At 40.5% G+C, this 17023-nt stretch overlaps 3 protein-coding genes across 3 annotated transcripts; 2 read left to right on the top strand and 1 right to left on the bottom strand.

Moving 5' to 3' along the window:
- The first annotated feature begins 2480 nt into the window (after positions 1–2480).
- Positions 2481–3065, top strand: LOC138899960 (uncharacterized). The gene has a single exon (XM_070186662.1). The coding sequence runs from the start codon at positions 2481–2483 to the stop codon at positions 3063–3065; it is 585 nt and encodes a 194-aa protein (XP_070042763.1).
- A 4862-nt stretch (positions 3066–7927) lies between these two features.
- On the bottom strand, positions 7928–9051 carry LOC138899959 (uncharacterized). The gene is made up of 2 exons (XM_070186661.1): positions 8881–9051; positions 7928–8794 (listed from the first exon to the last, which is right to left on the bottom strand). Exons 1-2 carry the CDS (start codon positions 9049–9051, stop codon positions 7928–7930), a joined length of 1038 nt encoding a protein of 345 aa, XP_070042762.1.
- Positions 9052–12117: 3066 nt separating this feature from the next.
- LOC104112772 (uncharacterized) lies at positions 12118–16789 on the top strand. The gene is made up of 8 exons (XM_009622780.4): positions 12118–12368; positions 12462–12570; positions 12871–12986; positions 13192–13311; positions 13489–13578; positions 14497–14636; positions 15942–16203; positions 16339–16789. Exons 1-8 carry the CDS (start codon positions 12162–12164, stop codon positions 16489–16491), a joined length of 1197 nt encoding a protein of 398 aa, XP_009621075.1. The 5' UTR covers positions 12118–12161; the 3' UTR covers positions 16492–16789.
- The last annotated feature ends 234 nt before the right edge of the window (positions 16790–17023 follow it).

The raw sequence follows: 17023 nt of genomic DNA, 5'->3' as shown, positions 1-17023 counted from the left end.
AGAGAAGAACTGAGAAAAATCAAAAGAGGATTAAGACATGGACAAACAAACTTCGAGGGGCCGGTTTTGCCCTACGAACGGACCGAAGGCCGTGGCAGAGGCTTCCGGACAGTGGACAGGTTTGTCGTTGACAAAAGGACTGATCGCGCTCAAAATAATAGATTACTACAGGATAAAGAAGTGTCAGGGTGACGGGATCCTTCTTACTCCAAGTTATCGGAATACAACTTCAACGTCAGTATAGTGGAGTTGGTGTCAGCCGTGAGAAACATCAAAGAAGCACGGTTCCTGAAATCAATAAGATTCAATCCCAGCCAGAGGGATTCCAACTTATGGTGTGAATACCATGGGACGAATGGCCACCAGACATGGGACTGCCGACACCTCAGGGAAGAAGTGGCAACATTATTGAAGAATGGTCACCTCAGAGAATTCTTGAGTGACCGGGCTAAGAACAATTATGGTCGTAACCGGGACAATGCGGAACCCTCGAAAGAAGGAGAAGATCCTCCGCGACAAACGATCAATATGAACTTCGGAGGAAACAAGATCAACGGGGTTACCTTTTCGGTAGCAAAAAAGACAAAAGTATCAATAACTCATAGCAAAAGGCTCCGGGAAGACATTATTACTTTTATGGAGGAGGATGCAGAAGGATTGCTGCTACCACACAATGACGCATTGGTAATTTCTTTAAATGTGTTAGATTTTAAGATTAAACATGTTCTAGTGGATCTAGGAAGTTCGGCTAATATCATATAATGGAGAGTATTGGAGCAAGCTAAACTCACCGGAAGCATTATTCCGGCCACAAAGCTCCTTGCCGGATTCAACCTCGCGAGTGTGACAACCCGAGGAAAAAATTTATTACTCACAACACCGAAGGAGTAATGAAAACAACTCTCTTCGAAGTGGTAGATGGTGATATGGGATATAAAATCATTATGGGAAGGCCATGGTTGCACGGGATGAAAGCTGTACCATCAGCATATCATCAATTGCTGAAGTTTCCAACACCTGAAGGAATTAAGCAGATAAGGGGTGACCAACCAGCAGCAAGAGAGATGAATGGAATTTCAGTCTCCAGTAGCAAAAGGAAAAGAACACGCGGCATAGCAATTATAGGAACCGGCACCTGCTCCCGAACTAGATGAAGTTAGCCCGGGGGTAGAGGCATCGGAATATTATCAGGTGCTGAGATATTTACAGGTTCCAGAAGAGACGGGTGCAACGAAATCCACAGTAGAAGAGCTTGAGCAAGTTGCATTGTTCGAAAAATTCCTAGAAAGGAAGTTCCACTTAGGGACAAGACTGCAACCGGAACTAAGGTCTGACTTTATTAAATTCCTTAAATCTAATGCCGATTGTTTTTCATAGTCGCATGAGGATATGACAGGTATCCCGATAGAGGTAGCCGTACAAAAGTTAAGTTTGTATCCCACCATACCTTCGGTAAGACAAAAGAAATGCCCTATTACCGAAGCTAGGAATAAATTTGTCAAAAAAGAGATAACCCGCTTACTTAATATTGGTTCGATCCGAGAGGTAAATTATCCAGACTGATTAGCCAATGTAGTAGTAGTTCCTAAGAAGAACAATAATTTTCGCATGTGTGTAGATTATAAAGATGTTAATAAGGCGTGCCCGAAGGACTCGTTCCCACTGCCAAACATTGATCAAATAATTGATGCCACGGCCAGGCACGAGTTAATGAGTTTCCTCGATGCTTATTCTGGGTATAACCAAATTAAGATGAACCCGGAGGATCAGGAAAAAGACTTCATTTATAACAAATTTCAATACATATTGCTACAATGTGATGCCCTTTGGTTGAAAACGCCGGAGCCACTTATCAACGGCTCGTGAACAGGATGTTTGAAAATCAAATAGGAAAAACTATGGAAGTATATGTAGACGATATGCTCATTAAGTCTTTAAATGCAGGTGATCACCTTAAACATCTATAAGAAACTTTTGACATCCTAAGGAAGCATAATATGAAACTTAACCGGAAGAAATGCGCGTTCGCGGTTAGCTCTGGTAAGTTTCTGGGATTTCTGGTATCGCAAAGGGGAATTGAGGTAAACCCCGATAATATTAAGGCCATAGAACACATCCCGGGCCAACTGTCAAATGTGAAGGAAGTCTAAAGGCTCACAGGGAGATTGGCAGCTTTGAGTAGGTTCATTTCCCGGTCATCAGAAAAATGTCATCATTTTTTCGCACTGCTCAAATAGAAAAATAATTTCAAATGGATCCCGGAGTGCTAGCAGGCTTTGAGGGATTTGAAAAAGTACTTGTCAAGCCCTCCATTGCTTTCAAAACCAAAAGAAGGTGAAATGTTGTTAGTCTACCTCGCGGTCTAGGAAGTCGCAGTAAGTGCGGTTTTAGTCCATGAGGACGAAGGTACGCAATCTCCCACTTATTATGTTAGTAAAATTTTAACGAGAGCAGAAAATCGCTACCCACATTTAGAGAAAATGGCCTTAGCTCTCGTAGTAGCTGCTCGGAAGCTGAGGCCCTACTTCCTATGCCACCCGATAGTCGTGGTAACCACTTTCCCTTTGTGGAACATCCTCCATAAACCCGAGCTTTCGGGTAGATTGGCCAAATGGGCCGTCGAAATGAGTGAGTTCGACATAGAATATAGACCAAGGACTGCAATTAAATCGCAAGTCTTGGTTGACTTCGTGGCCGGTTTCAGTCCAGGATTACTGCCTTTGGCAACCAAGGAGGCAGTAATGGTGTCAGAATCAACATCAGGGGTTTGGACCTTATTTACGGGCAGAGCTTCCAACATAAAAGGGTTCGGGTTTGGTATTGTCTTAATCACGCCTTCAGGGGAAACCTTAAGGCAAGCCATTAGAATGGTCCCTTTAACTAACAATGAAGCAGAGTATGAAGCTTTGATTGCAGGGCTTGAATTAGCTCGGAGACTTGACTCCGAGGTCATCAAAATCAAATATGACTCACAGCTGGTGGTAAATCAGGTCTGCGGGATCTTCGAAACCAAAGAGGAGCGCATGCAACAATACGTGGTAAAGGTACATGCTATGTTGGCGTGATTTCGGGAGTGGTCGATTACTCATATCCCGGGGGAAGATAACGCAGAAGCAGATGCATTGGCTAACCTTGGATCATCGACGGGAATAAAGGGATTAGAATCCGGGATGGTAGTACAACTGATGAACTCAGTTCTGGATACATATGGTTACTATGAGGTAATTGCAACTAATTTGGTCTGGGACTGGAGAAATGAAATCATCGATTATCTCGAGCCCGAAAAGTTACCCGAAGACCCCAAAGCATCCCCTGTGCTGTGAGCCAAAGCAACACGATATAGCTTCAAGAGAGGCCAATTGTATAGAAAATCTTTCCAAGGCCCGATGGCCCGATGCATAGGGGCATCCGAAGCTAACTATGTCATGAGAGAGGTTGACAAAGGGATATGTAGCAACCATTCGGGCGCAGAAAGTTGGTAAGGGCAGGATATTATTGGCCCCGCATGGAACAAGATGCCAAAGACTTCGTACGAAAATGTGATAAGTGCCAACGCTACGCACCACTAGTGCATCAATCAGCAGAACCCTTGCATTCGATTCTGTCCCCGTGGCCGTACATGAAATGGGGGATGGACATCGTCGGACCACTACAGTGGGCTCCTGGAAAGGTAAGATTTCTTTTAATTTTGACTGACTATTTTTCTAAGTAAGTGGAAGCAAGTCCTTATCAGAAGATCGGCGAGCGCGAAGTGGTGGATTTCTTGTGGGAAAACATAATTTGCAGGTTCGGAATACCAAAAGAGATAGCATACGATAATGGGCCACAATTTATCGATGCAAAAGTTACAAAGTTCCTCGAAGATTTAAAAATAAAGAGGATCACATCTTCACCCTATCGTCCGAGCGTAAACGGTCAAGCGAAGTCAACGAACAAAGTAATTGTTCAAAACCTCAAGAAAAGGTTGGAAGCGGCAAAAGGTAATTGACCCAAGAAATTATCCGGAGTTCTATGGGCATACCGAACAACGGCCAAATCGAGCACAGGAGAAACTTCCTTTTCCCTTGTGTATAGTGCAGAAGCTTTAATCCCGGTAGAAGTAGGGGAATCCACCTTGAGATATTTCCAAGCAGAAGAAGAATCAAACAACGAAGCAATGTTAGTCAACTTGGAGCTACTCGATGAGCGCAGGGAATTGGTGTAAGGCCCCCGTGAAATTTTTCCTAAAAACCAGGGTTCCGTGATGTCGGGGTAGGCGTGGAGGTTAATAATAGTAGAAACTCTTCGCGGCAAGCTTGCGAGCCGTGGTTCGGACTTTTTGGATTGAACAATGTGCTGGGGAGTTGAAGGAAAATATTTGGCAGAGTTAGGCATTTCTGCGGCCCATTATGCGGCCGCAGAATGGCCGTAGAGTGAGACAGTCTTCTGGGCCATTTTTTATGTCAATTTTGCAGCTCATTATGTGACCGCAAAACCATTTCGTGGGCCACGCTCTGATAGCATATCCAGCATTAATATTTTCGCGGAGGGAGGTTCTGCGACGCATTATGCGACCGCAGACCCAAACAGAGTTTTCCAGTTTTTTTGGCACCAAATTGTGCGATCGATATGCGGACCACATATCTATTTTGCGGTCGCATATGCGACCGCAGATCCTGTCTCGGGGCTTCATTTTTGGGGTTTTTAGACCCGACCCTATTTCGTTAAAACATATGCCATAGTCCATTTAGAGCAAAATTTCTGATACTTTTAGAGTGAGAAAGTGTGCTTAGAGTGGGGGAGTAACCTTCAACCTATTATCCATCAATTCTTGCTCAATCATTGAAGATTATCAAGAAAGTTCTTATCCTAAAGGTAAGAATCTATGCCCTAGCTCTTAATTTCAAAAATATACTAAAAAGGGGAGTAATTAGCAAGATAAATTTTGGGTGTGGGAGTTGTTATCTTGCATGCATGTGATATCAAATAATGTAGGAATGTTGTGAATTAAAACTGGTAGAGAATTGGTTGAGTGATGATGGAATCTTTCATAAAAGGGCCTTAAAAACCTTAATACACACCTAGTGCTTGATAATATGCTCAAATGAGCTAGAATCATGATTATCTTCCTAATTTTGGTTCAACTTGTTATATTTCTAAAATAGATTAAAGTTGCTAAAAATTCTAGAACGTTTTAAAGGTTTAAGGAAGCTCAATTGAGGTATGTTGGCTAAACCCCTCTCTCAGAATCGAATTCCACGTTGTTCATGTAAGTTATGAAAGACCCTAGTTGATCATTATGAAATCGGTTATCCCGAGTAATCTTGTGTTGAGAGATACATGTTTAATATGTGTTTCAAATGCATTTATTCATGCTATGTTTATCTTTTGAGTATATATATTCAAAGTGTGGTTGTGTGTGTTATAATTGTTACGATTTCAAGTTATGCTTGAGTGAAGGTTATCATGCTAAATTATATGAACAAAATCTCTATATATGTCTAAGACTCTTAATTGCTCTCAAGTGTACCTAAAAGCCTTGAATTGAAAAGTCTTGTGGTCGATAATGGTAATGGTGTGTGAAAATGAAAAGGGGAGCATGAAATATGAAATACGGCCAAGTGCCAAAAACGGTATTATAATTGTGGCCATAAGTACCGATGAATTGAATAGATATGAAAGAAGTATGATGTGAGATGACTAAAAAAAGGTAATGTCTTGGGTGAGACGGCCTAGCCGATCGGGCCGTGATCGGACACCATGCCGCACACATGGTGGTGACTGTACTGGAAATGATAATTGAAATTGTGGTTATGGTTGATGTCTCAAATGAGATAACCTAGCCGGTCGGGTCGTGACCGGACTCCGTGTAAGAATACGATGGTATTGTGAATTATGGTATATCGGCTCTAAAGATCACCCAACCGAATAACATGGAAATTGACTTGAAAACTTATGTGATCCTTAACTTGATGTTTTAGTATTTGGAGCTCTTATTGAATCCTTGACTGTTCCCCCTTGTATTATTATTCATTCTATTGAGATGGTGTTTAGTTTTACATACTAGTACTATTCGACAGTACTAATGCCCCTTTTGCCGGGGGCGCTGCATATTTAAATGGATGCAGGTGGTTCCATAGCAGGCAGTGTTGATCAGCGATAGTGGTACATCCTCTTCCCAGCAGACTTGGTGAGCCCCACTTTATCCTGGGGTCACATATTGTATCTTTTGTTCATATTATTATCACATCTCGAGGTATAGCCGGTGCCTTGTTGCCGGCACTATCATAGCACTCTTTTATATCTTTTAGAGGCTCCGTAGACACTATGTAGGTTGTACATGGGTGCTAGAAAAGTCAAACAGATTATGTTGTGTTTTGATCTCTTGTTTTACTCGAATCATAAGAATGTGTGTATTTTTGGACTTTAAAATGATGTAACCAATAAGACGATTTAGTATTGTATATATAAACTTTCTACTATTTAATTAATGAAATCATGTCTTCTCTTGATCATGGGTGAGTTGGGTAGAAAGTATCTACAGGCTTGCTCGACCGGTTCACTCGGTTGAGCGCCGGTCATGCTCCCCGAGTTTGAGGCACGACACTTGGCTCATATAAGAATGGCAGCCCAAAAGCAGAGAATGGAGAGGTATTATAATCGAAGATCCAACCTCCGTTATTTCAAAGTAGGAGACTTGGTCCTAAGGAAAGTAACTCAAAACACCCGGGAGCCCAACGCAGGGAAGTTAGGCCCAACGTGGCAAGGCCCCTACTGTGTTTCAGCTGTCACCGGAAAAGGTTCATATGAATTAGAGAACCAAAATGGAGAAACGTTGTCCAGCAACTGGAACGTGGCGCACCTCAAAAGATATTATTGCTAATGAACATTATCCGAGTTGAAAGTATGTGCTGCACTCTTTTTCCTTTCGTTCAGTTTTTGTCCCAATTGGGTTTTTCTGGTAAGGTTTTTAATGAGGCAGAAGCAGAAAGCATACTACGAAGACAGTAGCAATAAGACCTTTAATAGCAAGGCACACAAGCAAAGATCCACTCGGGGACAGTTAGATAATCTTTTACTCTATAGCAAATTCCCACCGGGAAGTTAAGTTTGCTATTGAGCAAAGGTTACCCGACTGTTCACGAGCGCAAACCACTAGAGGATTGTTAGATAGTCCTTCATTTGATAGCATAAATTCCAGAGGGAAAGTAAAGTTTGTTACCAAGTTAAGGATTATCTAGCAATTCATTGGTGGAATCCTCGAAGATACAAGACTTCCAGTATTCTAATTCGCATTCTTCGCATTCGAACACTGGGGGGAGTGATATGAAGATTCAATGACAAGCCACGTCAACCAGGAATGAAAAACCAGAAATATAATTGTATCATCGGGACCAGGGACTGCGCGGACAGTCCCGTAGAAACAAGTAGTACAAATTAGCCACAAGTAATGACAATTTCTTTTCAGCATAGCAAATGCTTATGTACTTTTTGAAAATAGAAGGAATAAAGTGAAATAAAATCCTTTTGTTTTTATCCTGTTTCTTGTCTGAACGATGAATTAACTTTGTCATTTGAAAGTTAAAGAAGTACTTCAAATGCTAGTGCCGTAATGAACAAGAGACGTCTTCTTTAAGAGCACCGTAAACATAAGAGGGCCCTCTCTTATAAAAACCCTCCCGTTAAAGGGTTGGTTTCGGAAGAATTTATGCCCGAAATCAAAATGCTTTCGGGGAAAATACACCCAAGGCTTTACATAATAAGACTCAAACAGAAAAACTTGCGCAAAACTTTTAAGCAAAAGGAAGAAAATGTAAAGGTTAAAAACTTGCATGAACATTCAAACGAAAGAAAGACTCAAACAAAAACTTGAGCAAAAAGATATTTCTATTTACAATAACATGCCACAACGGCACAGATACAAGAATTGGAAAAAGAAAAAGAAAAGCTAAACTACATTATCTCCGGACCCCGGAGGAAGAGAAGTGTCTATGTCCCCCGGAGCAGTAGATGGAACCACCGATGGCTCAACATTTTGATCTTCACTAGCTTGACCTTCAGCATTATCATCCTCCGATTCTTCTTCAGATCCTGAAAACTCGAAACCGGATCCAGAAGGACCAGGAGCATCAGACCTCACTGGGAGACCACTTTTAGCAGCTAACTCAAGCTCACGGGCCTTAGCAATTTCGGCATCAAAATCAATGAAACCAGCTTTGGCCTCTTCCAAGGTTTTCCTCCTCATGTTGTACATAGCGTAAGTTTTCTCTACAACGAGGGAAGCATCTCGACGCTTGAGTTCTTCTTTGAGTTGGGTGACCTCGGTAGAAAGGTTTTCCCGGGCGCATCTAACGGACTTGAGGCTAACATCGAGCTTGCGGACAGTAGAGCTGAAAATCTTATTATGCTCAATGGTCCTCTTGTGCTTCTCCTCCAGGTGGGCATATTTCACCTCTGCAGCAGCGAGTTCTTCAGCCTTCGAATTCAAGGCTGCCTCTAAGTTGTTCAATCTTTCAACAGAGGCAGCCTCACGATCGAATGCAACAAGAATGACAATATGGACTTCAGCCCATTTGGCCCTAGCCTCTTCAAATTGGACCCTCAACAGGGCAATCTCTTGGCTAAGGGTCTCCACTTTCTGCTCACTTTGCTGCAAATGAGTTTCCAACACAACATCCTCGGCAGCCTTAGTTTCCAATTCTGAGAGGCGAATAACGGCTTGGTCTCGTTCAACCAAAAGTTGATCCCGCTCGGAGGTAAGTTCCTCATTTTCCCTAATCAACCTTTGAAGGCCCTCAGAAGCAAGAAAGTTGGCCTACAAAGTGAGAAAAACAAACTCAAGATGTGTTTATACAAAAATAGTAGAAACAACAAAAGAAGTAAAGAATATGCTCTTGCGACGTTGTACATGGCATTGTTCAACAAGCACTCTCCCGAGAGAGCCTGAATCTTTTCCCAATCCTTCTCTGAAGCCAAAGGCTTCAGGTAATTAGCAATCTCCACCGACCGGGATAGCAAGTTGCATCTAGTGGAGACCGAAATTCCTTCTCCCTTCTCCAGAGGGGGGAGCATAATTTTGCCCCAAATTCCTATGAACTAGGAACTGGAGAAAAGGAACACTTCCTTCATGATCAAGTATGGCCGGTGGAGGTGATGTGGCAGTTGCTAGTGGAAGAATAGATGCGGATGAAGCAGCTGCTGGTGTAGGCAAAGGTGGAGATGAAGCTGATGGGGTTAAAGAGTGAGAAGCAACTGCATCAAATGCAGTGCTGGTTGTTGGATGCTCGCCAACCAAAGACGGCAGGGACCCCGGTACTCAGCCCCGCAGCACCGGGCACAATAATTAGGGCCCGAAGATGGGAGTTGGCATTATCTACCAAATCAAACTCTCCCCAAAGTGTCGAAACATCGTCCTCGGTTGGTGTAACAATCTCAACGGGTCGAGCATCTTGTTGAGATGATGAGGATCGTCGTCTTCTATGTAGAGAAGCTCCCTCATCACTAGCTTCTTCATCATCATCGATTATCACGATGTCTATGACCGGACCGGAAGAAGGGCCAGTCATCATCACTATCGGATATGACTCGGGGGCAGCAGTCTTCGCCCTCTTATTCTTTTCCCCGGCCGTGGAGGAACGCCTTCTTTTTGGTTGTTTGTCTTACGGCTAGGGACTCCGTAATGATACACTTGTACCCGAAGCAATCCTGGAGATATCTGTTAGAGTAAGCGCCTCCTGAAGCAATCTCGCCGCATCAGCAGGATCACCAAGATGTCCTCCTCGGGGACAACAACAGAGCCCGCGAGTAGACCTGATTTCATAGACAAGGTAGAAGGGATCAATCAAGTTCTTCACATGAAAAATTGAAACACGGTGAGTTTGAATTACCATGATTTTTGGCCTTCCACCCGTATTTAGGGGCTAGTTCTTTCCACAAGCGAGTTCAGGCGTCATAACATCCAAGATCTTCTGGACCCACCGGTCCAAACCTTCAACCGCCGGTGGGATCCATCGGGTTGTTGAAACAGACGAAAGATGGAGGATCAATACTGGTATAGAAGAATATTTAATAAAAGAAATATTAAACAAAGAGCTTATGAGTGCGATTCCAAGCGGCAGGAAAGGATGAAGCCGTTGCCGAAATGATATCGTTGGTGGCAACTATAACGAACCGTTCCATCCATCCACGACCGTTGTCATCATCCATGCTAGACAACAGAGCATGATGGCCATGCTTGCAGAGGTTTATCATTCCCCCAAGGAAGATCTTGGGAAAATAGAGATTCATCATATGAGCTAAGGTTAGCTCTTCTCCCGTCTCCTGGCACAAACGCCGAAGGCAAGCAACCGTCCCCTACACAGAAGGACTTACTTGTGCCAAACATACCTGGTAGCTGAGGCAAAACTCTGCAATAATGGAGTCAAGCTCTCCATTTAAAGAGAACACACACAAAGTAAAGGGATACATGTAAAAATATGTAAAACCCTCCTTGGGTAGGGTCACTCGCTCCGATAGATCAAGAGCAACAATATCCAAATCGTGACAGCGGCAGTCTTCCTTCACAGCAGGAATGCTAGAAGGACGGATGATACCTACTGACGGCCCATGTACGAGAGTTAGTAGTAGGAAATTTCTCTTCGAAGTCTTTTGTAGTAACAAGACTTCTAGGGATGATGGAGCCCACTGTTGGAGGAGCAGAATCCTCGGCCTTGTTCTTGTTCTTTGAAAAACTGGCACGCTTTGAGAAAGAAGCCATTGTATGGAAGAAAGAAAAGGTTTTTGCTTGAAGAAAATTAGAGAAATGATGAAGAGCAGGATGCAAGTCGAATTAGAGAAGCTTGTAAAATTATGAAGTATAGGGGAGAAGGTTGATGCATATAAGTAAAAGTTTTGGCGGCTAAATTAATGGCCATGATTACCTCGAGAATCGGCAAAAGTTGTGCTGAATCGTGGGATGACGCATGTTCGGGGCATTAAATGCGGAGAGACGTGCGTCTAATCAACCGTCAGAAGCGTTCATTGGGAGTTATAGTAATTCCAGCCAAAAGAGTGTTTCTACCAACTTCCGAGTAACATAAAGTTGTGTCACCAAAAAGCAGGGGGACTATTTGTATAGGGTAAAATATGCTATAACATGTGGTCGCCCAAAAGAGGGACACGTGGAACCCAAGACGGGGGATGGCCAAGACCGAAGACAACTGTTTTATTTGTCACCGGAAAGAATAACACTCATAAAGATATGATGAATACTCTTTACCGGGTAGCATTTAATAGAGAATATTTCGTGGCATTAAGAACGATTGCCCGTTACAGGGAATTTGGCATTTATGTTCACTGTTACATCTTTATCAATGACCCTTATAATTGACATTAAAGAGGGGCACGATCCTAGGACCTCCTTCCCTAGACGTAACTATAAATAGTGAGCTTAGTTATCATTGTAGAGGGGGAATTTTCCGACAAACTCATGCAACATTCTATTCAAAGCTTAATACAATCTTATCTTTTTGTTTTTTGATTTCATTGCTGTTATGCACGGAAACCCTATTCCCGGAACTGCTATTTCTGTTATTTCGTCTCCATTTCAAGGCTAAGTATTGCATAATTCTTCAATTATTTTATTATATTAGGATCAAATTAATTCACTTGTGTAGAAATCACGTATAAATTCAACTGTACCGTTTTATGGGTAAACAAAAATATAGCCAGAGAAAAAGTAAAAATTTGAATAGATGTTACGACTGTCGTTAGTATATTATTTTCATTATGAGTTCTTTGATAAATATAAGATTTGAAATAGATATCACTATTATTTCGTGAACCACATGATATGAATTTAAAAAGTTATTGATAGATTTAAATATATTTTTTGACATTTTTTGATCTATACAAAGTGTAGAAAGCCCTAAATAAAACTACAAAATACTTCCTCCGTCAAATTTGTTTATTTTGATTATCAATATGAATATAAAATATTTAGATTTTAAAAAATATAATTTATATATTTAAAACTTAAATAAAATTATTAAATCACAATAATTAATAATTTAAAATATTTATGGGAATCAAAAAACTATTTGTTTGACTGTTCTAAACTAACAATAAATTCCCAGCTTAAAAAGTGGAAGCTCTATGCTTTGCACTCATTTTACTACGCCGAAATTGGAGAGAAAAGGAAAGCTATGGCGGGCAGTGGTGGAAACCCTAGTTCGGGCGGGCAGTCTCATCAAGCTCCAAAAATCCTATTAGCGAAGCCTGGACTTGTTAGCGCCGGCAAATTCAACCGCGGCGGCCCTGACGACCGTGATTCTACTGCTCACCGCTCACGCATTGGTTCTCTTAGTCTTCTCTCTGACACCTGGGATTTCCACAGTGATCGTTTTCTCCCGGTTAGTATTTCTTTTACTGCTAGTGGAAATTAATTTATCGGTACTATTTCTCTGAATTTACGACCTTTTTTATTTTATTTTATATGATGGCAGTTTCTAACGGATAATACGGACTTTACAGTGGTGGGTGTGATTGGTCCTCCAGGGGTTGGGAAGTCCACTATAATGAACGAAATATATGGTTTTGATGCTACCTCCCCTGGTAACTAAAGCTGCACATGATGTTTATTCTTCTTTTCTTGGAATTATGCTTTTGTTTTTCGAATTATCACTACGCATGCACCTTTAGTGTTATGAGAAATACATACGATAGATGTAATTAAATAAAATTGTATACACTGATGGCATAAAAAACATACACATCACTTGCCAGTTCTTTCTGGTTACTAATCCGTGCTTCTTATAGAAAGTTACCTGTAATTGGTAATACAGTTAGTGTATAAAAGTTGAAGCTTTGAATAACAGTTCCAGAGGGCAAAAATTTTGAAATGTTGTATTCCAGGAATGCTTCCTCCCTTTGCTATAGAAACAGAAGAAGCAAGGGCTATGTCGAAACATTGTACAGTTGGCATTGAACCACGGGTTTCCGCTGAACGGATTATACTGCTTGATACTCAGGTTTCTTTCACTCATTAGTTGGACTTTTTTCTTCGGTACTTTAACTTCTTGCTTTTATTGCTTGTACAAGTGATAATGTTGTCAGTTATTCGAAGCCTTCTAGTTCAACATGCTATATGGGTTCCTTTGTTGTCTATTCTTTTCAATACAAGTCCACGGTGGAATCCTTATCCAAATACCATTGATATTTTGTTGATTTTGACAGCCTGTTTTTAGCCCTTCGGTTTTGGCTGAAATGATTAGACCAGATGGCTCATCCACCGTCCCCATAATAAGCGGCGAATCTTTACCAGCTGAGCTAGCTCATGAACTGATGAGCATCCAGGTAAATTCCGAGTTAGATGATTGCATCAATTTCATCATCGATGATGCAGGAGCTGACTGTTTTTATGTATTACCTAGTGGTTTTCACCCCTATCCCTCGCCCTCCCTTGCTTTAAGGTGCTGAAAGCCAAAATGGTAATATTACTTTGTTCGCTTGTGGTGCAAGGGATGTTTCTAGCTTGGTGTTCTGCTTGCATCCATTTGCCACATCATATTGGTGGTATCAGAGGGAGTCCATGATGATAGCATGTGGCGACTCATGTCAACGGTATTTAATTCACCTTTAACTACTTTAGAATGTTTCTTGTTTGTCAACAAAATGGTTGTAACCTATCGTCATATTTTCTTGGAGAAGATGGATGTAGCTGGTTGTCTGATAAAATTAGAAAATATATGTTTATTTGCTGAAACTCTCGTCAGTGCACAATTAGCTCACTAAGTTTCAATTTTTATAGCTATTCACTACAATAAGTGTGTTACAATTGGAAGTGCTCATTTGAAGACAGGCCGGCAATATGGAATTGAAACTTGACATTTGAAACTTAAGGTATTTAAGTTATTTAGTTAGTCATGATTTTTTCATTATATTAAAAGAGGTTAAATTTTATTATGTAGCTGTAGTTGATGGGAAATGATTTTAAATATTTAGAATTATCTACCAATTTTATATTCAAGTGGCAGATTTAGTTGTTTATACTTTTACAAATAAAGTGCAGTTGATGTATCAAATAATTCATTTTGCTCTACCAAACACATCTAGTGTCTATCATGTGATGCAGTTACCTCTAAGTTCTAAATTAGGTTATGTAACGACTCCTTTCTTGTGTACCTTTGTCAGAAGTGACAAGACGTAAAGCGCTAGTGGCCTTTGTTGCCAAAAAGAATTCGATTTTAAGAAAGCTTCTCATCTAAGCTCTGATTTTCTGCTGCTCATGTCACAGTTCTATACTTAGCAAGATCCTGTTCTCCTTTATTTTCATGCCCTATTTGGAAATTATTTTCGTAACTGTGTGGTTGAAATTTAACTTCAACTATCAACAACTTATGTGGCTGCTCAAGTTACTTGTCCAGCATATGGTAATGTAACTGTTTGATTCTTGAGTGATGTCTTGCTTCTAAGAAAACCTCCTAGCGTCTTTTTCTACTTGCATTTCTATGATATGGTACTGTTGTGCTCTTCTTGCAGGTTGATTTGCTAAAGCATGGCATACCTGATCCATCATCTTTAACCCTTTCCCATCCTCAAAGCTCTGAGAAAGAAAACAGAGAAAAAATTCTGGACGGTGGAGAAGAGTACATGGCTGATCCAGTTTTTGTGCGTACAAAGTGCGTTAACCTAAACTTTTGATCTTGCTTTTAGCATGGACTGGTGAATTAGTTATGATGATGAAAAAGATGGGCCAAGCTGTTCAAATTTTCATGTTTATGCTAAAGTTATCTTCAAATTGCTTATTTAATTTGCATAGTAGAAATCAGTTACCGCTCGAGCTTTGATTTATAAATCCGAACACCTAGAGGTTTCAACAATATCTAGACCTTCCTTTTTCTTATTTCTTACTAATTGACCGGTCAATATGAGCTAAAGGACTGATTTCCGGTTCCTTCCACAGTCCTTCACTGCTCATCCCCTCTGCAAAAGTCCATTTTAAGGATTTAACTTCAAGTAATTTTCAATTTTTTGCTTTGTTTTCAGTTTCTGGTTTTATTTTGGAAAGAATTTTAACTGAGAAAACTTAGATTAAGCTTATATAATGGAGTGCTTAGCAGAGAAAGGGTCTTAATGGTGTTTTGGTTGGGAGAGAGGGGAGCCTTCCAGGTGACAAGATGATCATTGAGGTGGTTGAGGGACGGACATTGAAGGAGTCTGTATGCTGAGGCAATCGAGTAGCAAAGTAGTGGAGGCATATTTAGTTCAATGAGGAAGTGCTGACTGCTGAGAAATTAACAAGGTTAGAAAACAACTGGAAACTTACAAGTACAAGGGAAAAATAGGCCTTTAGCTTATTATGGCAGGTCAATGACTGGTCTTTCACTAACAAATAAGAGAAAAGGGTGTTTGTCTATACTCAAAAACTTGAGGGGTGTCTTAGATTTTTACACAAAACGTGAAAACTGATTTTTACGCAATCTTAGGCATTGTTCAAGTTATAGTGATTGTGATATTAAATTTAGATCTTTACAAAGTTGTAGCTTCTGGTTTACCTTGAATTTAGTTGCATCACCATGTTGAACATAAACTGGTTAAAGAGAATGGGTATAATATCATATATAAAGGTTGAATTAATTGTTAGTTAATGTAGAAGGTACTTCAAGTGTTCTTCTCTAGTTGGACCTATGAATCGGAAGTCCTCAATGAAGTATGGGTACATGGTTATAACTGCACAATGCAAGTTTTTTTGTTCGTGCTGTAATGACATAAAAAAATCAGAGTTACCAAACGATGCTCTTGCCTTGTGCGACCTTTCCCCAGTTCCTGAAAGTTAATTGTTGTCTTCATTGTCGGCTGTTGGATAACTCGCTCTATATAGCTCCCTATAATGTTATAGGGTTGCACAGGAGCTGCTCTTGTTAATTTTTATTTCATTTCCCCTGGAACCAATATTCAGTTTGTTGTTCTGCTTTTGTTTTTAGACTACGCACTGAAGATCTAACACCATGTAACGTTGTTCAACTGAAGAAGGCACTCACACAAATCTTTTGCTCTTTATCTATCGTGAGATCAAAAAACCACACAACTGCCAAAGAGAGTCATGTTTCTGCTGTTCCTCTCAAATATTCAGATCGAGAATCTGAATATTTGAAATTATTTCTACTGCCATCTAGAAGTAAAGATGAATCCTTGAAGCCACAGTATGAAAGCCACATTTCAGCGTTATGGAATTTGCGGGATCAGGTCCCACAATCTCCCTCACCCTTCAACATCTGCAGTTTAGCACACACCGACACCTTTTTGTTTTTCTCAGATATTCCAGACGTAATGTTCTGTGAAAATACTTAGGGAACTAACTTTGAGTGATTGATTCCTCAGGTTTTGTCAATGAGAGGTCCATCTTTCTCAAGGACTGTGTCCGAGCGTGATTGGCTGAAAAATTCTGCCAAGATATGGGAAATTGTTAAGAATTCTCCCATTTGTGTGGACTACTGTAGAACTCTTCAAAGTTCAGGCATGGTTAGGAGGTAATAGCTATTAATCTTCCTATGTTCATCTAGGTTGATGGGCAATTTAGGTCTTTTTGTATATATTTTTTTTCCCTGGAGACTTCTGTGTACTCTTTTTTTTGAATCATCTTTCTTTCTGCTTTATTTGGTGCAACTTTCTGTGAAACAAAAAGAAGTGAACCTTCTGAGTTGATTGAATAACGACCTACAAAGAAGAGCTTCATATAGGAGCCTTAGGTTACTTACAATATTGTAAGTGGTTTTTCTCTACTTCTAACAAGGTAAGCATTCTATCACTATATACTAATTATCTTTTGGCATCTAGAGAACATTACTAGTTTAAAATAGCCAATATTCATCTACTTAAATTCAGTGGATTTTTACATGTTCTGAATCTTAGACATAATAGCTTTATTTATTGTCATAATTTTTCAACAAGTCTCAAATTCAAAGTGGTGAAGCACCCTTGAGTTTGCAAATTAAAACGGGGAGATCTTGTATGTTTGCCGTATAGATATTATCTCTTCATTGCCGTAGTGAGACACCGTGCAATT

The sequence above is a fragment of the Nicotiana tomentosiformis genome, chromosome 10, assembly GCF_000390325.3.
Source record: "Nicotiana tomentosiformis chromosome 10, ASM39032v3, whole genome shotgun sequence".
NCBI lineage: Eukaryota > Viridiplantae > Streptophyta > Magnoliopsida > Solanales > Solanaceae > Nicotiana > Nicotiana tomentosiformis.
This window is presented reverse-complemented; position numbering and strand designations above follow the sequence as displayed.